Source organism: Gossypium hirsutum, chromosome D02 (assembly GCF_007990345.1).
Source record: "Gossypium hirsutum isolate 1008001.06 chromosome D02, Gossypium_hirsutum_v2.1, whole genome shotgun sequence".
In the NCBI taxonomy this organism is placed as follows: Eukaryota; Viridiplantae; Streptophyta; class Magnoliopsida; order Malvales; family Malvaceae; genus Gossypium; species Gossypium hirsutum.
In genome coordinates, this window is record NC_053438.1 from 30,012,721 (window position 1) to 30,037,130 (window position 24,410).

The 24,410-nt window shown below is 33.9% G+C and overlaps 1 protein-coding gene across 3 annotated transcripts; it reads left to right on the forward strand.

Annotated features, from left to right (window-relative positions):
• Positions 1-1,297: 1,297 nt before the first annotated feature.
• Positions 1,298-22,943, forward strand: LOC107910268 (alpha-glucosidase 2). 3 transcript variants are annotated; one of them, XM_016838059.2, is made up of 23 exons: positions 1,298-1,513; positions 2,297-2,588; positions 2,758-2,826; positions 2,909-3,046; positions 3,155-3,272; positions 3,823-3,905; positions 4,030-4,125; positions 4,876-5,044; positions 5,125-5,267; positions 5,339-5,425; positions 5,638-5,823; positions 7,157-7,324; positions 9,645-9,765; positions 9,886-9,955; positions 10,737-10,824; positions 10,923-11,043; positions 11,716-11,909; positions 12,001-12,109; positions 12,987-13,142; positions 19,857-19,959; positions 20,713-20,886; positions 21,997-22,142; positions 22,560-22,943. In XM_016838059.2, the coding sequence occupies exons 1-23, from the start codon at positions 1,386-1,388 to the stop codon at positions 22,748-22,750; spliced, it is 3,150 nt and encodes a 1,049-aa protein (XP_016693548.2). In that variant the 5' UTR covers positions 1,298-1,385; the 3' UTR covers positions 22,751-22,943. The 3 variants fall into 3 exon arrangements, with proteins under 3 accessions (XP_016693548.2, XP_016693550.2, XP_016693549.2); XM_016838061.2 differs by lacking the exon at positions 1,298-1,513 and adding an exon at positions 1,849-2,002; XM_016838060.2 differs by lacking the exon at positions 1,298-1,513 and adding an exon at positions 2,003-2,135.
• Positions 22,944-24,410: the final 1,467 nt, after the last annotated feature.

A 24,410-nucleotide genomic window follows, 5' to 3' on the forward strand; every position in this document is an offset into this window, starting at 1 on the left:
CAAACATACAATATTTTCTAGAATCTCACTTTCACTTTTCATGCATATACTATATTGTCACACTTTCTTACATATTCTCTTTATCAACTTTTCTTCTTATATATCAGATTTCATACATTTCATTATTTAACTATACTTTTTTACACTTTTTCAATTTAGTCCTTGTTTATCCACAATTTAAAGAATAATTATAATTTGAGTTACAATAATCATGTATTTTTATACTCTCCTAAGCTTTCATAACTTTATTTAACTACACTATTCATTTATCAAATATTTTCTCTTAAGCTTTCGTAACTTTTCAATTTAGTCCTTTTTGACATAAATGTTATTCACTAACTTAGCATATTTAATCAATTTGCTTCCTTGTAACACTTTAATCACATAATTTATTTCAATATCTTGTTTCACATATCAAAGTTCCATGTATTTCAATTTTCTTATTTCAATCACATATTTCTTCAATTTAATCCTTATTATCATAATTTCACATATTCAATACTTTATGCCTTTTTCATCAACTCATAACACATCCATTATACTTTAATCGTAATTTTCTACTTCACATTTTAAATTATTTCACATTTTATTTTACTAACTTACTACCTATTACACAAAGCTTGTGTAAAATTATATCAAAATTATGTTTTCAAGCTTCACCTTCTGCTGATGAAATTGAAAATTTTCTTTTATCGACCAAAACTAGTGTTTTTAGAATTGAATTGGACCGACCAACCTACTGACTTGGAGATATAGATTGAATTGATACAAATTGAACTAAGCTAAACAAGAGGTTCAACCAACTATTTATTTTAATTTTTTAAATATTTATAATTTTTAATAATTTATTTGATAGAACCAAATGAACTGATCAAATTAAAAATTGGTAACCTAACTAATTCGACTATCAATTTAGTTCTGAAAACTTTAATCAAAACCATGAAGCTCAAAATACACTTAGAGAAAAAGCTTAATATGAGAAGAAAGAAAGAAGCAAAAAAATATAATTTAAACACTACTTGTCATTAAAAAAGAAGTTAAGTACCAAAATAAAAAATATATAATTTAGATATTAACTTATAAGTTAAACCTTTTTAAAAATAAATTTAAGGATTTAACTAACTGTGTGAGTAACATTACATTTTTTTAATTGCAGAAGCTGACTTAAAAAGCTACCACGTCTCACATTTATTTTATATAAAAACACTTGTGAAGTGTAAAAACTTCACTAAAACTGTTATTTTCTAATAATAATAATATAAAGTGATTTGAAAAGGTCCAAATTACAAAATGCCCAGGTAGTCAGGTGTATCATTTCCAAACAGAATTTTTTATTTTTATTTTTTCATTGTGGTGTTTGCATAGTGTTATTGAAATGAAATGAAATGGAAATGTCAGTGGGCCTTAGCAGCAGTGTGAAGGGCGGCGGAGTCTTGAAATTATCGCTTTGTCCCCTAGCATTTAGTCGATTTAATCCCTCTCCACCATCATCAACATCCAAATTTCTCTTCAGGTTTAGTGTTTTCTGCTTTATTCATGATCTTTCTGCTCGTGAAGCATTGCTCTAATTCGCTTTTGCTGTTTGGATTTATTATTATTATTATTATTTTGAATGGATTCTTCTTTTCTCTTGCTTTATTTGCTTGATTGTTTCACTCGATCATCTTCCCTTTTATTTGATTATAGAGTTTTTATATCTTAAATTTTGAATTCAGTCTCGCTTCTGGCTTTATTCTTGTTGCAAAACCAAAAACAAGAATGGTGATGATAGGAAGGAACTGTTATTCACGGACAAGTAGTTAATACATGCCATTTAATGCTTAATTTAAGTCAAAGCACAATTATATGGGTTCTATCTTAAAGTGCCATTGCTTTTTAACTGCCACAGCATGCCTCGATATTAACTTTGATTTAACTCTTTTCTCTGCAGTCTCACTCACTCTTATTTCCTGTTTCCTGCTGCCTTCTTTTAACCCATCAAGTTCAGCCTTTAGATTAAAAGGTCAATTATGTTTCAGCAACTGCTGCTCATAAAACCATTTTATCTTCCGTATTTGATCCTTCTTTATTCTGGAATGTTGGTGCATCTCCGGATGTCTTTGGGCTTTTTTGATGAGTGCTGAGATATGGATACAGTAATAATCTGCAATCATTTTTGTGCGTAGATGTAAATGTCTGTGTGTGCATGTAGTGTTAAAATTATGTCGCTCTTCTAGAATTAAGCTTTTCTTGGCTTTGTTATAAAGTGATATGTTATGTTCTTTCTACTTCTTCTAATAAATATTTTGGCATGCAGAAAGAAGAGTTATAGCAAGAAGCTTACAGGGAGAAGGCTAATATCTAAAATGACTGATTCTGAAGTGAAGGCAGCAACATCAGACTCCACTGCAGGGAAAATGATTTTTCAGCCCATCTTGGAGGATGGGGTTTTCCGGTTCGACTGCTCTGCAAATGATAGAGAAGCAGTGTATCCGAGTCTTTCATTTATAAATAACAAAAGCAGGGATGTACCAGTCATGAGTAACAAGACTCCTTCATATATCCCTTCTTTTGAGTGTCGTCTGGGGCAGCAGATTGTCAAACTGGAGGTTTGTTGTTGCTTTGCATTTTAGTATATTTTGCCTCTTCAAACCGTTGTGCATTTAGCATTCTGCATATTTGTTTTCACTTTGATGGTAAAGTTTTCTGGTAGAATTTGAAGTCTCTTGTTCAGTTTTTTTTCTTTAACTAATCTAGTGGAGTTTTCTTGTTGTTAAGTTTCCTGCTGGTACCTCATTTTATGGAACTGGAGAAGTTAGTGGACAGCTAGAGCGAACAGGAAAAAGAGTGAGTTATTTGCAAAACGTGGCTGCCATGAAATATATTTTATTTTCCTAGCATTGCTAGTGATAAGTAAAGCTTCTTGTAGGTTTTTACATGGAACACTGATGCATGGGGTTATGGTCCTGAAACTACATCATTGTACCAATCACATCCTTGGGTTTTGGCTGTTCTTCCAAATGGAGAGGCGTTGGGGATTCTAGCTGACACAACAAGGCGCTGTGAGGTGGAGTGACTTTCCGTTATTCAGTAATAAATGGATTAAAATCCTGTTAAAACTATTGTAGATTTATATATTTCCCTCTAACAGTCAAATAAACTTGTTATCTAGCAGATTGATCTAAGGACAGAATGCAGAATTCAATTTATTTCCTTGCCTTCATTTCCTGTCATTACATTTGGTCCATTCTCTTCACCGACTGCAGTTTTGGTATCTTTATCTCATGCAATTGGTAATTTCTAAACCTAAGCTTTTGCCCCTTGATATTTTTGGAGTTTATTTTTGCAACCACAAGCATTTATTGTTTTTATTACATCCTACTCTTCCTCTCATTCATACCATACAATTGTCTTACTTTTGCTTTGGGTTTGGTAAAACATAATTTGTGAAGCTAGATTACAGGCGCCATTCTGGTCCTTTGGGTTTGATTTCTGAGCTTGTATTTTATTTTAAAGATCTGCCAAGTATTTAGGTAAATTAACTAGAGTAAGTAAAGCATAGAAACACAAATATTAAATACGAATAGGTAGGTGAGAATGATAAATTCATACAAATTCCGTTCAAGCAAATAACATGAGAGGTTTTATGATTGACTTGAAAATTCAATAACATTAATAGCAATAATAGGCTTTGTAGGCTAGATGCTATTCTGAGTTAGGAATTACTAATTTGAGGATGAGGTTGATAAGTATAACATCTTTTTTGTCTTTTTATCAATACATTATTCAAATATGATCTTTTTGGCAGTTTTTATTCTTATTACCTTAAACTTTTCTGCATAGGGACTGTTTTTATGCCTCCAAAGTGGTCACTGGGCTATCATCAATGCCGTTGGAGCTATGACTCTCAAGAGAGAGTTCTTGAGGTTAGTGCTTAGTTATCTAAGTTGCTGAAATGCTCTTCCCCATTTTTGTATGAGCACCTCATATCTGTAATGATTCTTTCATTGTTGAGAATGATAATACCGATCTTTAATATTATATTTTCAGATTTCGAGAAATTTTCGGGAGAAGGGTATACCTTGTGATGTGATATGGATGGACATTGATTACATGGATGGCTTTCGTTGTTTCACTTTTGACAAGGCATGTTCTCTTTTAGATGATCATTATTAACTTTAATATGGTTCTCCTATCCCTCTCAAATAAACCTACATGGAGATTAGTTGGGTTTTTTGGTCTATGAACTAGAATAACTTATGTTTAGATGTGAACAATGATCGATTGACTTGTGATTGCCAAAGATAGGCTCAACACGGGGAGTGGTTCAAAACTGTTTGGTAATAAGAAGAACATTGGTTTAATTGATGTAAATACATGGATTTCATATATATTTGATACTCATGGATTTCATTTTGACTCCACGGTAAAAGGGAAAATTAGTTTGATGCCTCTTTAAATATATTATCAATGGATTTACATTTGAGTATTTTTATGTAATGATAGAGTTTATAATGCTTGAACTTGTAGGATTAATCTATTTGACCAAAAAAAAAACACTCGTAGGAATAACATTCCTTATGTGTAGGTACTTCATAAAAAACTAGATGACTCTCTTAAAACTCCCATAATAATTTAAAGTTAAACAGGTTCAACAATTATCCCTTGTAGATTGGAATTGGAAAAGTTACAATTCTTCTGTTTTACTAAATATTTGGAAATAGCAGTCCTGTTCAACAGTTTCATACTTTGTTAGTGGCAACTGCTGCCCACTAAATATCCTCTATGTTCTGAGATCTGTCAGTAGTAGCAACAACTAGACCTAAACTAGCTATCATACAATGAAACTTCAGTAACATTGTTGTATGAAAATTGAACGATAATGATTTCCTTCAGGAGCGTTTCCCAGATCCAAAGTCTTTGGTGAAAGATCTCCACAATATTGGTTTCAAGGCAATTTGGATGCTCGACCCTGGGATTAAACAAGAAGAGGGTTACTTTGTTTATGATAGTGGGTCTAAACATGATGTTTGGATACAGAAAGCAGACGGGAAGCCTTTTGTTGGTATTTTCCTTTACAAATTCATGTTTAAGCTTAATTCTTTTTCTTTTCTTAGCTCTGAAAAGGTGTTTCTTGCTCTTAAGGGGATGTGTGGCCCGGACCTTGTGTTTTCCCTGATTTCACACAGTCAAAAGCCCGTGCTTGGTGGGCGAATTTGGTTAAAGATTTCATTTCTAATGGTGTTGATGGTATATGGAATGATATGAACGAGCCAGCTATTTTTAAGGTGGTTCTGAAATCTTGCTATATGCTTTTTTCCCCTTCCTCTGGAATTTGTTCTCACTTCGCTCTTGACAGACTGTAACAAAAACAATGCCAGAGAGCAATATTCACAGGGGTGAAAATGAACTTGGTGGTTGTCAGAGTCATGCTCACTATCACAATGTAGTTCCTGAACCTTGTCTTTCTATTTTTTTTATTCCACATTGCATCTAACCATGGGTGGTATATTTTATGCATGTTTTCATTTGTATTATGGACAATCAGCCTTGTGGTTATGCTGATCAGCTGATTTGCAGTTGAAGTAATACTGAATGAACAATTTATTTCATGTGATATTTTTAAATCTTATATCTTGGTATTGGTTACTATGTTAGGTCTATGGCATGCTAATGGCAAGGTCAACTTATGAAGGGATGGGATTAGCTGATAGAAGAAAGCGTCCTTTTGTTCTTACTAGAGCTGGATTTATTGGGAGCCAAAGGTATGCTGCAACATGGACTGGAGATAACCTTTCAAATTGGGAGCACCTTCAAATGTCCATCTCCATGATGCTTCAATTGGTAAGTCAAATTTGGATATCATGTTGTTTTGTTTGATGCATAGATGGGCTAATGAAACCATGTCTTTTACCTTTCCGTTCTCTTTTCTTTGTCTTACATGGTGAAGCTGAAATTGAAGGCTGTAAGCATGGGTTTATCTCTGTCTATATTAATTTAATTGATAGGTCAATTTCGAATTTTTTTTATTTGTTTGATGTGTAGTTTCTCTATTGACTTGGTCTATTACTTTCTGTGTGTCATAAGTATGTCTCTCTTAGTTTTCCACTCTGCTGCCTTATTTTTCTCGTATATGGAAAATTTTAAGGATCTGGTCGTATGTGTGTGGAAGTAAAGCCTGTGCTGTATTAGTGACAGTGTAGAAGGTAAATGGTTTGTCTATTTATAGCAGTATTGTCAAGGGTGCAAGGTGCACCCTAAGCTCTAGAATCCTTATATTGCCTGAGGCACAAGGCGGAAAAAGGTACTTTTCTGAGTGAAGGAAGGTGCAATATGTACATGTATGTGTTCATGTACTTGTTTGTAAATGTAATAAGCGTAAGATATTTAGTAGAGTGGTCCAATTTATCTACAAAACATGCAAAATGTTATTTTTCTTTTGTTGGGTGATATGCATCATTTTCTTACGGCCCGATGTTTGTTGTTGAATACTCAAATATCAAGAAGTAGAGAGTTTGATATAATCCCCTTTCTTATTAGTGAAGGTAAAGCTAATGGGAAAAAGTTTAAATAAAAGATATAAAAGAGAACTCGAATCAAGCAGTGTTTCTTTTTGCATTGATTGCCCTGCAGACAAAAAAAAGATGTTTAGGCATACCAGGCTTGCACCTAATCTCATGCACCTTGCCCAAAAGGGTTTAAAGCACTTCTATTGTATGGCAATAAGCAGTAAGCACATGCCTTGATAACATTCTTGTAGCCTAGAAACTATAGTGCACATTAATAGAGCTAGCTTTGAAGTGGTACTGTTCCCTTTGTGTCTATGGAAGAAAGATGGAAGATTGGATATAACTGTTACTATGGTAATTGATAATTCTTACATGTGAAGGCCATTTTCTCTTATAGTGGGTAATTTCTTTGGGACACTGATGAATGAACTACTATTTCTTACCTATTACTGAATTAGAAAATTTTATACAAAATTCCTTAGACCATTTTGTTAAACGCAATCAAGGTGCAGAATGCAGAGACACCTGTGGCAATGTTTTCTTTGGTTGATTGATCTTCCGACTGATTAAGTTCTTCACCTTTATGTTTTAAATGGAAAATAAATGACAGCACAAATTTATGTGTTCAACAATTTACTGCTTTGTTTTAAATGTTATGTTATTTGTAGGGCCTCAGTGGTCAGCCACTCTCCGGACCTGATATTGGTGGATTTGCTGGAAATGCTACACCCAAACTTTTTGGCCGGTGGTTGGGTTTTGGTGCTATGTTTCCATTCTGTCGTGGGCACTCAGAGACTGGCACCATTGACCATGAGCCATGGTCATTTGGTAAAGAGGTTTGTTATCCTTATTTCTGGTTATAATGGAGGAGGAAATTGAACAGAAAAAACGAAGCTCTAACTAGTTGAGGAAAAAGCAAAAGAAAAATATGAGATATGATTAAAAATATTAGTTAAATTCAGTACATTATAAAAGAAATGGGTTAAATATAAAATTAGTATCTGAAATTTGCTACTTCTCTCATATTGGTACTTATAGTTTTTTTGTCTTAGATTGGTACCCGAACTTTTTTCCGTTAACTAAATTGGTACCTTAGTCTAACGCTGTTAAATTTAGAACACGTGGTAGAATAAGATTGTAACACGTGGCGTAAATGACATCATGGTGATGTCATAATCTAAAAAATATTAATCTAAAAAATATTAATAATCAATAAAAATATTTTTATAACTATTTCTTTTTTTCTTTCCTTCTTTTTCCTGGTGATGTTTCTTCTTCCAATTTCCTTTTCTCTTATTTTTTCCCCCGTGACCTTTCATTTTCCCAATTTCCTTTTCTCTTCTTTTCTCTGCTAAACATGTTTGCTTTCAATGGCCGATTTTAATTCATCTCCTTCACCTTTCTGCTACTGTTGCTGCTTCTTTGTTTGACGTGGAAGGTATTGAGTTTGATTCTCAGGCATGGAGGAAGTGAGTTCAAATTCGGGCTACAAAGATCCAGATTACTCAATAAAGTTTCTGGGTAGTTGGATTTTTTCTGTTTGTTTCCTGAGAAAATATGGGAAAGAACAAAAAAAATGGTTTTTTTTTTGTTTACATTACTTTCTTTTTAGCTTCTAGGTTCTGGATTTATCTCTGTTTTATATTTTGAGTCTTGCGTTCGTCTTCTTTTTTGGATTTTTGCATGCAATTTCTCTTTTTTCAGTTTTTTCTGTTTGTTTCCTGAGAAAATATGAGAAAAAAAATGATAATTGGATTAGGGTTTGTAAACTATTAAGACATAATCCAAGTTCCCTACACCATTTTTTCAATAATGTTAACCTTGCATTCAGCTCTTTAGCAGCTTTTGTTATTGGCATATAAAAATATTGTGAAATAATTTTTGCATTATTGAAAAATTTAACCTTGTTTTCCTTCATTAATCTCTGGTCTCCACAGTGTCCGCCATTACTTTCAAAAGCTTTTGATTTTCTGGTTCAAATAATGTTCCCAATTCATTCCAAAAACCATTCTCTACAAAAAAGAATTGTATGAATATATATAATTTTTTCAAAAAAAAAAAATCAGTTTATGAGTGTAAAAATATATTGCACTTTGGGTTAAGCTTGGATTTTGCTCAACATCAACATATAAACAAACACTATTCATCAATGGAATGGTATTGTAAAAGCTCATGTCTTGCACGGGAAACTCATCATCCACCATTAAATTATAAAATAAACTGAAAAGTAAAATTGAAAATTAAATCATGATTGAGGGTATAACAGATATGAAGTTATGGTGGGAGAGGAAAACCAAAGGGGTTTAAGAGATGTGGGGGTTGGTTGATGGTGGTGATTAGATGCTGAGAAAGTGACGGAAAATTTGGGAGGGGGGCTGACAAAAGAAAGAAAGAAGAAAGATGAAGAAGGGTAGAAGCAAGCCCAGAAAAAAGAAAAAGAAAGAAAAAGGAAAAAAGGAAAACAAAAACAAAAAAAAAGGTACAAGAGGACGCCACATAGTGGCGTGTGATTGGCTAGCACTGGCATGTCAGCAAAAAATTAATTAATGGCGTTAGACTTGGGTACCCATCTGGACAAAAAAAACCACAAGTATCAATCTGAGAGAAGTGGATAAGTTCGGGTACTAATTTTATATTTAAGCCTAAAAAATACATGACTGGCAATGACTTAGGTTTGTATGGACTTAGATATCACTACATGAACTGTTTGATGGAGCACGTTGCAGCAGCCTCCAAAGGTGTTTATGAGGTGTGCTAATGCGAAGGGTTAATTTGGATGTCCAATTAAGAGGATATGATTCAGGAGCTTGAGTAGGCTTTGATATTTGATATTTCTTTTTCTTGAGTTTATTTATGAAAGGTATTTCACTATTTACTTGGTTGCCAGAGATTTTCATTTAAGGATCTTACTTCAATTCCCCTATTTTAATGAGTATATTTTAAGATATATTTGTGAGTTTTCTATTTAGAATCCACATACTTGGAAAATAAGCAAAACTGAGTATATGAATAGCTAAATTACCTGAAATATATGTTCACATTAACCTTGTACAATTTGGTTCTATTTCCCCTTCCTTGTTAAATTGTTCTTAATGTTCTAGTTTTAGACTGCATTTTCCACTTGGTGCTGGAACTAACTTCAGTTCTGTCAATTAGTGTGAAGAAGTATGTCGCCTTGCATTAAAAAGGCGCTATCGCCTCATACCACATATATACACTCTTTTCTATATGGCTCATACTAGAGGTACTCCTGTGGCAACTCCTGCATTTTTTGCTGGTGGGTTTCTCTACTTGAGTAACTCAGTTATATTTATCTTACTAGGATTGTACTAAATGTTTCTGATAACTTACTAGATGTATTGCTCTTTTCATTGGGACTGCTGATGACTCTTTGCAGATCCAAAAGATCCCAATTTAAGGACATTGGAGAGTTGCTTCCTTTTGGGCCCACTTTTGGTCTATTCAAGGTTCAGTATCTCTCCCTTCAAAGATGAATTCTACAGGATAGTTTAATTTTCGCTTAAATTATGTTGCTTCATGTATTTTTTGTTTATTTTCCCATTATGCACTTTGCTATTAGGATTTGACAGGCAACATACCGAAATTTAGTTTTGTTTGGAAGACTGTTTCAGTGTTTGCTAATTAACAATTTGCTAAAGACTATGTCTTGTTTGGAACTGTAATGATGAGTAACTAATTGGAGAATTGTCTGACCATTGGGCTGTACATAGTTGCAGTAGAAGCGTAACTACTCTTTTTTGTAATACAACTACTGTGAAGCCCTTATTCTGTTCTAGCAACTTAGTAGGAAAATGAAGAGCTATTGTTTGCACAACAAATACAGCTAAAAGACTGTCTACTATAAATTTCTGGAACAACATGATAACATGATTTGTAAATGGAATGAAACAAATTGAATTTGTCGTGAACTATGCTACCTCAAGAATCATACTTCAGACCTGTTTAAAGAGACATTTCCCTTTTATAATAGACTGTAAAATATCCTTAAAATTGATATCACAAATAAATTTGATCCCTTATTATATGATGTTTGTTTCATCTTGAATTTTACTGCAAGCTGTTCTTAATTGGTGAACTAGCAAATTGAAACTGATTCTTGTAGTATAAAGTTGTTACCTTTGAACATAAAAATGTGGTAAGTTAGTACCAAAGTGCTCTCTTTTAGGATATTCTATCTTTTTTTATTTTACCTTGCTTTACATATTGACAATTTATATTTGTTATTAGCATAATGCCAGATCTGGGGTCTGATAAATTACAACCCTTGTTGCCTAAAGGAATTTGGTTGAGCTTTGACTTTGACGATTCACATCCGGTATAAGTTGCAAAATAACTAGCTTCCTACTTTAATGAGCATCTAGTTTTGCCAATTGCAGATATTTGTTTTTACTTGTTCTTTCTTGGATATTTCAGGATTTACCAGCTTTATATTTGCAAGGTGGATATATTATACCTTTCGGTCCTCCTCATCAACATGTTGGTGAATCTAACCCATTGGATGATTTAACGCTTATTGTAGCGTTAGATGAGCATGGTACTTTTAAGTAATTTGATACATTTATGCTATTATTATCTGGTTCTTGTGTTTTTCTTGCATTGTGTTAGATTGGGCTTCAAAAGTATCGTCCTTGATTTTTATACAAAATTATATAAGGCTAGCTGAAGGAATGTCTTACGCTCTAAGAAAATTTAGGTGTTCTCCAGCCTTAGAAAAACCTTTGCACTTAGCAAATATGCCAACCCTAGAGGTTCCATGTGTATGTCAATGAGGGCCTCCCACTTTGAAACTGTGTTGCCATAGAAGTGGAAAATTTCCTAATAAGTTGCACCGAGCAACTTTAGCTTGTCATTAAGTGTAAATTCTGTTGGGGAAGGATTGTGGAATTCCAATGTATGTTTGTTCAAGTGTTTATCTTTTGATAATTACCTGTTTAGTAATATCCTATGGTCATTGTTATGGAAGTCTGCTCCTCAAATATCAAGAAAAACTTGGAAAGAAAGGAATGTATGTGTTGGACACATCCATATCAATCAACTCCGTGGTGCAAGTAGAATAGGTTGAAAGAAAATTTTCAGTGTATTCATTCCTTGAAGAATTGTGCTGAACAATTTTCCAGTGATAGGGCTTTTATGCTGCATAAAAAGTCTCAGTGATTTTTCTATTGTTTGGGATCTTATGACTAAAGCTAAATCTTTTCTATTACAGGGAAAGCTAAAGGCTCTCTTTTTGAAGATGATGGTGATGGATATGGATTTACTGAAGGTGAATATCTTTTAACTCATTATGTTGCAGAACTTGAATCTTCAGTTGTCACTGTCAAAGTATCTAAGACTGAAGGATTGTGGAAGAGGCCAAACCGTCGCCTTCATGTTCAGCTGTTGATTGGTGAAGATGCAATGGTATGTCTCCTTTTCCAAAGAAACTGACATTTGCATATAAAATAAATTAGGAGCATGCTGCAAAATAATTTAATCCATCTTTTTTAAACAGCTTGATGCATGGGGCAATGATGGGGAAGATCTGCAAATAGAAATGCCTTCTGAAATTGAGGTCTCTAAGCTGATATCTTCTAGCAAAGAGCATCATAGGTTGCGCTTAGGTAAATTTCTCTTCAAAGCCCCTATTATCATTCATTTCTTGACAAACGCTCATAATACGAGAAACCATTCAAATTTCATTAACTCAGACACTATTTCCAATGATTGTTTGTTGTCTTATCATAAAGCAGCTTGGAAGTTTGTCCCTAGATATTTCTTTTTTTGTCAACCTGAAGATAACCATTTTAATTAAGCCCTTTTTTTGTATTATTCATTTATGGAATATGTAATTCCATATGTTTGATTTAATCTATTCAGTGAGTGCATTCTATCATGTTAGGTAAAAGGGCATGCAGATTGTTTAACTCAATTGATTAATGCAGATCACCGCTTTTTGTTAATATTTTTGGAACTTTCTCAATCAGGTCTTATTCCTGATGTGCATAAAATCATCCTTTGACCGGTAAAATAGAGGAATGTTAATTGAGTTAATCTCCTAGACGGACTCCTACATATGGTTAATAAATGGGTCAATTTAAATCTGACAATTATTTGTATGCCGTTTTTGCATGATATGAATATGTTTTGAAGTTGATTCTTTCAAATCTGCACCTGCCAGCTTCATGTTAATATGTAGTTGCATCACTCTGCCATTTTTAACATGCATTTCACAAATCTTTAGGTTGAGCTTCCTTTTTTAATATTTGTATCAGAGTTTCATTTCATATCTTATTTTGGGAGTTGAATGGTGCATGGCTCTGCCATCTCAAATTCTATTTTTAAAATTTCCACCCAAAACATATAAAAACTTGCATCAACTTGACAACCTGATTGTGGTCAAAAGATTGGATGTATTATCAAATGATTTCCTTTTATACATATATTCAATATTATTTGATGGTTTTTTTTCTTTTTTAACATCTTAGTTTCAATATGCAGAAAGTATCAAGCATATTCCTGATGTGGAAGATGGTTCTGGACACAAGGGAGGAGAACTTTCAAGGACTCCGATTGAACTGGCAAATGGTGATTGGTCACTAAAAATAGTACCCTGGATTGGGGGTAGAATTATTTCAATGGTTCACCTTCCTTCAGGTATTCCAATGTATCCCAAGATTTAAGCATTAAATTAAATGCCTTACTTGAATCTAACAACATAGACCTTAGTTTGGTTACATGTCCTTAGGAAATATGATGCTTCATCTGTGGTTTGCTTATAATTTTCATATTTCTATTGTAGTTCCTTGAATTTAGTTGGTTAGTGAATGAAATATTGAAAAAATAATTAATGAGGCACAAGGAGAAAGAGAGAATGAAATTCATCATCAAACAATACATGTATACAAGTATGAGTCTACTCTATAAGGAAAGTAAATAAAATCAAATCCCTAATATATCTTGCTTTAATCCCTAATAATTAGCTAAATTATTTTATTTACATATCTTAACACTCTCTCTCAAGCTGGAGCATAGATGTTAATCATGCCTAGCTTGTTACAAATATAATCAATTCAAGGTCCACTAAGAGATTTCATAAAGATATCTCCTAATTAATCCCCCGTTCTGACATGACCTGTCGATATGAGCTTTTGTTGAATCTTCTCACGAATGAAGTGACAGTTGACTTCAATATGCTTGGTTCGCTCATGAAATACTGGATTGGAGAATATATGAAGAGCACCTTGATTGTCACTTCACAATTTTGCTGGTGACGACTTTTTAAATTCCAACTCATCCAGTAACTATTGTAACCATAATTTCACACACAAATTATGTCATAGCTCTATATTTGGATTTTGCGCTAGACTGCGACACTACACTCTGCTTCTTGCTTTTCCAAGAAATCAGATTTTCTCCCACAAAAACACAGTAACCAGTAGTTGATCTCCTATCCATCTTTGATCCTACCCAATCTGCATCAGTGAAGCATTCAATGCTTGTGTGCCCATAATTTTGATATAGAGGCTCTTGAACTGGAGCTCCATTTAGGTAACATAAGATTTGTTCTAGTGCTACCCAATGTTTAACTGTTGGTGAAGACATGAACTGACTCACAACTCTCACAGAATATGCGATATCAGGATGAGTAATTGTGAGGAAATTCAGTTTCCCAACTAGTCTCCTATACCTCTCAGGATCCTCAAATGAATCATTATCTTCCTTCATAAGTTGCATATTGGAATCCATTGGCATGCTGCACGGTTTACATCCCGACTTTCTAGTTTCTTCAAGTAAGTTAAGGGTATATTTCCTTTGAGACAAGACAATACCCTTCTTACTTCTAGTAACTTCAATACCAAGAAAATAGTTTTTAACTGTCCCAAATCCTTCGTTTGAAACTAAGTAATTTCAAAGCAAGAATGCCTGCATCATCACTTTTAGTTATAACAATACCATTAACATAAACTACTAAGAGAATCATGACTACCTCTGAGTGTCGGTAGAAAACTGAGTGTTTACAACTATTTTGTAAACCAAAATCCTGGATCACCTCACTGAATCGTCCAAACCATGCTCGTGGGCTTTGTTTCAAACCATATAGAGATTTCTGGAGACACACCATCACACTCTTCCCTTGAGAAACAAAACCAGGTGGTTTCTCCATATAGACCTCCTCCTGTAGATCACCATGCAGAAAGATATTTTTCATATCAAGTTCGTGCAAGGGCCACCTATATGTAGCCGCCATAGAAATGAACAAAAGAACAAATGAACAAAAGCCATTTAGCCACTGGAGAAAGTATCCAAGTAATCAACCCCATCGGTTTGAGCATATCCTTTACCAACAAGATGGGCTTTTAATTGAGCAACGGAACCATTAGGATTAACTTTGACTATATACACCCATTTACATCCAATAACCTTCCTTCTAGTCAGCAAATTAATCAATTCCCAAGTATCATTACCATTTAAAGTAGTCATCTCCTCTATCATTGCATCTCGCCAGTCAGGATGAGATAAGGTCTCCTTAACAGTTTTAGGGATAGAAATAGAGTCTAACAAAGCAATGAAAGAACTAGTCATAGGGGATAACTGATCATAAGAGACAAAAAGAGGAGATGGGATAAGTACACTATTGTTTACCTTTTCGTAGGGCAATAGGAAACCTCAAAAAATCAACAAACAACCCATGAATCCTCTTTCGATCAAGCAATCGACCACTGGGCTAAGGTTGAAAAAAGGTGTCTACATCAAGGGTGGAAGTTAGTGGCAAGATGACGTCACACACACCCACATGCACTGGCGTGTGAAGTAGGATCGCAAATCTTTAGGTAGCGTGTGAGCCTCATGCGTTGGTCCTCTAATCGTCAAAAAGTGTAGGTCAACTGTTGAGACGGTGGCGCTCCTCCCTGTGTCGGTGATGTACCCAAAAAACCACTTTGAAAAAATAACCCATGATATACCCAAACGGTTCGTGCTCATAATAACGAAACACGATCTCCCTAAATCGAGCCAAGAGGCTCTGATACCATGAACAAAATATTGAAAGAATAATTAATGTGGCACAAGGAGAAAGAGAATGAAATTCTATATATCATTCATCATCAAACAATACATATATATACAAGTATGAGTCTACTTTGTAAGGAAAGTAAATAAAATCAAATTTTTAATATCTTGCTATAATCCCTAATAATCAACTATATTATTCTATTTACATATCTTCACAATCAGAATTTTTTATGTCATTTTCTACGATGCCAAGTAACATATGTTTATATAGTCTTAGTTGTCTTGTGTAGTTGCATGGGTGTCTGAGGATTTCAGATGAGTCCCTATTCTTGTAAGTACTCTCACTGGTAGGGGTGAGCAAAACTCGATTCGACTCGAAAAAATCGAAAAAAAATTCGAATTTCGAGTTAAACGAATCGAGTTATTCGAGTTAATCGAGTTAATCGAGTTATTTGAATCAACTCGAATTTTTTTTTTCGAATTTCGAGTTCGAATCGAGTTGAGTTTTCGAATTCGAATAACTCGAATAATTCGAATAATTCGAATATCAAACTATAATATTTTACATTTTTACCACAAATTCCCAAACTTATTTACTTTTCCCTCAAAACTTTTACCCCTTCCCACTTTCCCCCCAAAACTTTTACTCCTCTCCCCTCCCAATCCCCCAATCTACCCAAAATTCATTTCCCACCAAAACTTTACTCTCCCATTTATTTTTTCTCAAAATTTTTACTCCCAAAAACCCTCAAAATCTTTTATTTTCTCCCAAAATTTTTACTCCCTCCAACTTTTCCCCTAAAACTTTTATTCCCTTCCCATCCCACCTCCCATCTATCCCGAACCCTCCCCCATCCAATTTTTTTTAATATTTTTTCTCCAAAATTTTACTCCCCTTATTTACTTTCCCTCAAACTTTTATTCCCCAAAACTTTTTATTTTTTCCCTAAACTTTTACTTCCTACCATTTACTCCTAAATAAAAAATCAAAATATCCAAAAAAAAATTCACTAAACATAAATAGTAATAATTTTATTTATATTTACTATTTATATTATTAAATTAAATTTCACATTTTATATTATTTATATTATTGAATTGTTTAGTCATATTGAATATTTATATTAAAATTGAATTATTAATTATGCCATAAAATATTCGTGTTAAAATTTTATATTGGTATCAATTTCACATTTTATTTTTAAAATAACTTTTATTAAAAAATCATATTTTTACATTTAATATATTTTTTAATTCTAAAATACATAGTGACAAGAATCTGAAGATAATTGAAACAACTAAGTAAGCAAATAAGCTAATCAGTATATAAAAAAATTAATAAATAAATTATGAAGTCATGAAAGTTAATAAAAAATTTGATTAAGGTGGATAAATTTTATTACGATGGGTGACAATGGTTACAAGGACCCAAAATTATTTTTTAAAATTTAACTCGAACAAATATATTCGATTCGATTCGAATTCTATCTCACTCGACTCGATTCGAGAAAACTTCAAATAAAGTTAGGATGATAAAATGAGATTCGAAAACTCGATTAACTCGAAAATTTTCGATTCGATTCGATTCGATTCGATCGAATGCTCACCCCTACTCACTTGACCATAGAAAACATATAAAATAAATCCGCTCCATTAGTTTTGACCTTTTTGTCGACCTCATATTAGGGATGGCAATGGAGCAAAGCAAGGGGATATATTGCCAAATCCATCTTTGCTCCACTGTTGGCATGTCCTGCCTTGACCCTCGCCTTGCTTTGTCGTGGATGTCAAAACTTGAATACCACTACCACCACCATGGATGTCGAATGCATTCTTCATAGTCCCATCTTACCTTATTTGCATAATTTTAGGGATGGAAATAGAATTGAGAGATGAAGAATTTCAAAGAGGAAAAGCAAGAAACTGATAGAATTTATAGGAGAAAAATACATGTTTGCCACTCATTCCTCCTTCATTCTTGTAATTCATCAAGTCTCTCAAATTAAGATACAATCAAATTAATCATGAAAAAAAAAGGAAAAACAAAACAAGAGAAATTCTAGGAAAAACCTTCCTAATCTCTTTATTCAAACAAGGAAACTAAAGAAACTAATTCGGATTAACTTTGGAATTATACACTCCCCCTCAAGCTTGTGAATAGATGTTGATCATTCCTGGCTTGGTCATTCCTGGCTTGGAATTCAATTCCTCAAACATTATTCTTGAAAGAGCTTTTGTTAGAACTTCTGCCACTTGAATTAGTTTCAGTATTCCAGCTTCAACCTCTTCTTTAATAAAATGGCAATTTAGTTCAACATGCTTGGTTCTATCATGATGAACAGGATTTTTAGCAATACTGATTGCTTCGAAATTATCAAAAAAAGGACTTTATGAGAGTTCTCTTGTTGAGATTCTTAACTCTTCAAGTATCCTTTTTAGCCATAATCCTTCAAATATACTTTGAGCTAAAGCTCTATGCCCAGCCTCAACACTACCTAGAGAAACAACAGATCGTTTCTTGCTACGCCAAGTTACCAAGTTTCCCCGTACAAAGGTATAGTAGTCTATAGTGGAACTTTGATTTGTAGTGGATCTCATCTTAGCCAATCAGCATCCGAATAGACTTCAACCCCCTTAGTTGTTCCTTCTTGAAAGAATATTCCTTTACCCAGGGTCATCTTCAAGCATATAAGAATCCAGTATACTGCTTCAAGATGTTTTTCATTTGATTTGTTCCATTGAAAAGTGCTGGGAATAGTCTTTTTAAATATTGAAGGATGACCTAATCTATAGTGCCACAACATGATTGCACTATAGATTAGAAATTGTTATTGGAAGCTATTGAATAAATTGAAAATGACACACTACTTACAAATTGAGTTTGTTTTCTGGGAGTATTGAGACTGTTATGAAGATAGAGCCCCACACATTTTTTAGGATTGTCAATCATCCTCCCCGATTCCAAGTCTTGAAATTCACAATGAGTTGGGAAGAAATTAGTAACGCAATTCAAATCTTGGGTGAGTTTTCTAATGGACAACAAGTTACAAGTCAAGTTGAAATGAATAGCACAGAATTTAAAATCAGTCTGTCGGTGATAATTACTGATCCTATCCCTGCCACTTTGGACAGTGTTCCATCGGCAATCCAAACCATGAGATTTCAGAGCTTGGTTTGCAGGTATTAAGTAATGTAGTCATATGATATGATGCACCCAAGTCTACCATCCAATAGCTGTTTTTTGCATTTAGGTAGTCAAAGCCATAGGGAGATCACCTATTTGAGCAACAAAGCTTGTTCCAGTGATGTTGTTGGTCGAGTTGGATTTGATGATGGGTTTTGATAGCTTCTTAAGGAATTCAATCTGCCCTTTGCTAAAAGCTGTGGTTCCACCATAACTATTTGGAGTGGTGATTTCAGAGTTTAAGTTTGGTTTTTCAGTAGCCTTTGCAGAGGCTGGGCTGTGTTTTGTCATTGAAGACTCAATTTTCAAGAAGAGATGAAAACAGAATTGAGAGATGAAGAATTTCTCAGAGGAAAACTCTGTAATTTTTCTTATTCCATAAACATGAAAATGCCAGAATTTATAGGAGAAAAATGACATGTTTACCACTAATTTTCCTTAATTCTCGTAATTATTAAATCCCTCATATTGAGATACAATCAAATTAATCCTGAACTAAAAGAAAAATAAAACAGGAAGGACTAGGAATTCCTTCCTAATCTCTTTATTAAAACAAGGAAAATACATAAACTAATCCCTGCACTTTGGAGTTCTATAGTTTCTTTTAATACTTTCAATGTGCATTTGACATGTAGACGTAGAAGAATAAAGTATGAATATTTCACCTAAATATTTTAGTGTTTATTGTATAATCTATTATTACATTTCTATCATTTGAAAAGTTAAAATAGGTAAAATAGTGATTTCAAATATCGTAGTGGGGCCGGGGCAGGGCAAAGAAATACCCAAATTGATTCATACTTGTTTTTCAAAAAAACAAGAAAAAGGAAACGCCCTGCCGCACCTTCGCTATTAGAAGAAATAAAAAAACCTCTTCATTCGGTGCAAATCAGTTTAAAATCCATCAGGTGGTTCATGTTTTACCATCCTTATTTCAGATATACTCGATAGTTATATCAATGAACAGAGCAAACTGGCTACCTTTTTCTTTGGTATGAATAAATAATGGGGAAAGTTGATTTTTTAGTTAAAGAAAGTTCGGTTTGGATAGGGAGCGGGAGTTCTAGTAAAATAAGAAAGCAAGAGTTCTGTCACATTTTTTATTTGAAATTAGCCTGCATGGACTTTCAAATTATCACTTATACTCACTGCCTTCTCTCTCTTGCATGCAGGAAGCCAATGGCTTCATAGCAGGGTTGAGATTAATGGATATGAAGAGTATAGTGGTATGGAGTATCGGTCTGCTGGATGTACAGAGGAATACAATGTCATGCAGTGAGTTTCAGGACCTGTCATTATTCATGGATAATGTTTTCCTCTCATAAAAATAAATATAATTAGATTCTAAAACCATTAAATATTGTGAACTTGATGTTTGTTTTAAGTAAAAGATCAAAGTGATGTCCTTGGTGTTTATCCCTTATTCTTCTGTTTGCTTCAAACTAAAACTAAAGAAAAGGCCTTATCTTGATATGTCATTTAGGTCGTAAGTTTTCCCCATCTAAGAATATGGTATCCTTAGCTTGAGCATTGTGTTTATTTTATTGCCCCTTGTACATAATGGTATAAGAATAGATTTACATATTGAACCAAATATAGATTTTCTTTCATCTGATTGCTCATCAGTTCTCCCCTATGTATCAATAATTTGTAAATATTTGCATCCGAAAATGAAAGTTAAAATTCACTGTCTCAGATTTGATATATTCTTTAAGGAATTAAGGGAACTGTGTTAAAGATCTGGCACATGGCTGAAAATAGTAGCAAGACAATAAGTGAAATATGTTTTAGTGAACCACATCAGCTATTGCTACCTTAGTACAAAGTACTCCATATTGGTATCTGCAGACCTCATATATTTCTCCAAATAATCATGATAAAAGACTTAACTGTGTCATTGATTTATGAGGTTCTTTCTGGTGAGCAAAATTAGATAAAGATAAGGGGAATTAGCTCAAGATTTTAGGCTCCATTGTTGCAGTCTTATATTGGGTGTATTTTTATTGATAAAAGATTCATTTCGTGTAGGAGAGATCTTGAGCATGCAGGAGAAGAGGAATCCGTTCTGTTAGAAGGTGATATTGGTGGCGGTTTGGTTCTTCAGCGGCAGATAACCGTTCCGAAAGATAATCCAAAAGTTTTGCGCATTGAATCCAGTATTTTAGCTCGCAAAGTTGGTGCTGGATCTGGCGGATTTTCAAGGTTTTTTTCAATTTTCACATCCACTTTTTTTTTTTCCTTTTCCATTTTTCTTTTAGGCTGCTGTTTGATTATTTAGTCTGATTTTGGGCTTTGTGACAATATTAGCAAAAACTTGACATGTGATGGAATTGCTTAAAGGAATGAGATTTGTGTTTACATGCATGGTAAAATATCTGGTTAACGATCAATTTTGTGGAATGAAAATGAAAAAAAATAAAAGAACATGTTTCTAGTACAAGCAGGTAGCAAAAAATAAAAGAACATGGTTCTTCAACATGAGATTGTGAACTGTTCATAGATTCTTAAAAATTCACAAAGTTATTGGTGCATTCAAGTAACACGTAAGAATTAGAGTGGCAAGAGAAGAGGACAAATCTTTAGGGAGCCCTCTAAATTTAGCAAATGAAGAATTTACTTGAAGAGGTAATTGTATGATTTGTTAAGTGGTTTAGTGTTTGACCTGGCCTTATAGTTTATAGTTTGATCAGACCCCTCTCCCTAGTTCCTATTGTTTGAATCTTTCTATCTTATTTGGTTGTTGCTTCTTGCTTCTCTAGTTTTGCAATTAGTGTCAGTTGGCATGCTTGTCCCATTTTTTAGTGTTGGCTTTACATGTATGGCCCCAGTTGGATTTTATGACTCGAGTGAAGATTGAACTTATTTGCCTATTGTTATTTGGTCTATGCTAGAAACTTTATTTAAGTTTAGTTGAAAATGGCCAAGGCTTGTTGTAGTAGTTTTGATTCCTAAGGAGGGGTATGGTCCGAGGTTCAAATCCCAGTTTCCGTTCAGACTTCCTCCCACGTACCTAAAGGCTTCTTGTAGTGGTTCTGAGCACATGGTTAGTAGAAACGAGTATTGTGTCCTATAATGGGAAAGAATGTATTATTCGGAGTCACATTACTCGTATGAAAATAAGAGAACAAGTACTCCAACTGAATAAACCCTAAAGTAAATCAAATGTGAGATAGTTTATTCAACAACTTATCAGACTATTCCATAACCATTTTTCATCTTTACTTCTTTTTGCAATCTTTAGCTTTGCATTATTTCCATCCTGTAACCCGTGAATATCATTATTTATCATATCATCGATGTTTTCTTTTGTAGGCTGGTTTGCTTGAGAGTTCATCCAACTTTCTCTCTCTTGCACCCAACAGAAACTTTTGTGGCATTTACCTCTGTTGATGGCACTAAGCAGGAAGTTTGGCCTGAAACTGGAGAAAAAGTTTACCAAGGGAATCTTCTGCCTAACGGTAATGCTACCTGCATTTAAAAGTAACAATTTTTATTATTACAATCGTAGTAAGTATAGATTCCCTAAATTACATTTAAAATATTGTAAACCGGAGGCTTAGCACAATTGGTTCAAATAGTCACCCTTAAAAGGTGGTATTGGATAGATTTGAGATTCGACTACCAATACTTCAACCTCCCCTCTTATCTGAGGCTTTGGCCTCTGCCTCCTTTGTATAAAATATAAATAGAATAAACTGTGAGACCTTAAGCTCAATGAATGGCTGGTGTTCATCTTCTTTCTTGAAAATAATCGTTTGACTAGAAGTCAATCTCATTGATAAATGCCATGATTTTGGAATCATTGATTCCATTTGCTTTTCTTTAGGTCTTTTTATATATGGTAAAATCCCATGTGTTTCTTATATAAAATTCAGGTGAATGGAAGCTCGTTGACAAATGTCTCGGTTTAGTGCTCATCAATCGATTTAATGTTGGTGAGGTCTATAAGTGCCTCATCCACTGGGGAGCAAGGACTGTAAACTTGGAGCTCTGGTCTGAAGATCGCCCAGTCTCAAAACAGTCACCACTTCAGATTTTTCATGAATATGAGGTGAGAGAAATCTGAGTAAATTTCTCTCATATTATTTTAGTTTATGCTCCGATTGTCGAGTTGCAGAGTTGGTTAGGGAAGTCTTGAATTATGAGTTCTCGTAAGACATAATTTTGGATGGTTTTATTCAAAATTTTCGTACTTGGTATTTCTTTTCAAGTAATAATGTACCTTGTATATATCTGTGATATATATATCACTTACATTATATGATGTCTTGCTGAAGTTTGTATGCTATGTTGCTCTACATGTTTTTTAAAGTGCTCATGTTCGACATCTGTGTGTGACACATATTTGTTGGACATGGGCACAAAACCAGGAATATTGGTAAATGGGCCAATATATATCAAGACTTAATTATTCTATCTAATTATGGTTCCATTCTTTAGACCAAGGTTTCAAACTTAGAGGTTCAATTTATCTAACGTCATAAAAATTCAAATATTTATTTGTAAAATTCTCATTTGTTTGTGAGGAACTATATAAGCCAATCATTTACCATTGCTTTATAAAAACAATTTTGAAAATGGACATCTTTAGCCATTTGCGAGGACTACTTGTTTGAGTCAATCATTTAGATATCTTCATCCATTTGCAAGGAATAATCGACTGACTATTACAAGTAACTTTTAAAATAGGACGATCTCACCCATTTGCGTCAACTTTTAAAACGGACAGCTTGATCAATAAATGACTATTACAAGGATAAACACTAGATCAAGATAATCTATAGACTACAAATTGGCTGCTATGAGAAGCGCATTGGATCAAGGATAATCTATAGAATGTAGTGCATAAGGAAGTCAATCTACAACAATGTAACTAGGACGTTGGATCAAGGTATTCAGGTTGATTCTGAGACCTTTAAGCAAGTCAATCTACGACAATGTAACTAAGATGTTTGATACGAGTCAGAAAGGCCCAACCCAAGTTCAAGAACGTGATGGGCTCAAATTACCACAAGGCCCAATAACGAGATTAAAGGCCTGACAAATTCGTTCCAAACTAAATGGGACCATTCAGGAGTTTGTTAGCAAGGCCTTACATGCATACACCAAAGAACGAGAAAATCAAGATTCACTTTCTTGTTTTCAAGAAAATCAAGAAATCGAATCTTGGCCCAATTTTGCTGTTTGGAGCGATTTTAAGAATCAAGAAAATCAAGATTTCAAATCTTGGAAATCTTGGTCCAAGAAACCGAATCTTGCAGCCAATGCGCATTGGATCTCCGTTATGAGCATCAACGACCTAAATTCTGTAGGAAATGGATCACAAGCCCAAATTCCTGAAGGCGAGGCCCAATAAGCAAATTTCCAGCCCAATCAAGAAAACCATGCATACGTAGTTGAAAATCAGGCCAAAATATCAAAGGGCTCAATTTGTAAACATTTTATTTGTTAATTTAATTTTTTAGGCTCTAGAGATATTACATGTTAAATTCGGCCCAAAACAACCCATTTAAGTGTTAGGCCGGAATTTTTTTATTATTTTTATTATTTAGGGTTAATTTTTAAGTTTCCTAATGAGATTAGGATTAGTTTGAGGCCTATATAAGTGATGGCCGGCCACCCCTTGTATTCATTACTTAGAATTTTAATCAAAGTTTCAGATTTGTTGAGAGCAGAATTTTCTTTGAGGTTTTCTCCAAGAATTCTCTCTTGAGTTTTCTTTAGAA

What these genes read in the sequence shown, in the direction of transcription:
- LOC107910268 (XM_016838059.2), top strand. Translation starts at nt 1,386, where the DNA reads ATGGAAATGTCAGTGGGCCTTAGCAGCAGTGTGAAGGGCGGCGGAGTC. An exon ending in AGCAGATTGTCAAACTGGAG is followed by an intron (nt 2,589 to 2,757) that starts GTTTGTTGTTGC and finishes CTTGTTGTTAAG; the next exon opens with TTTCCTGCTGGTACCTCATT. An exon ending in ACTTTGACGATTCACATCCG is followed by an intron (nt 10,825 to 10,922) that starts GTATAAGTTGCA and finishes TGGATATTTCAG; the next exon opens with GATTTACCAGCTTTATATTT.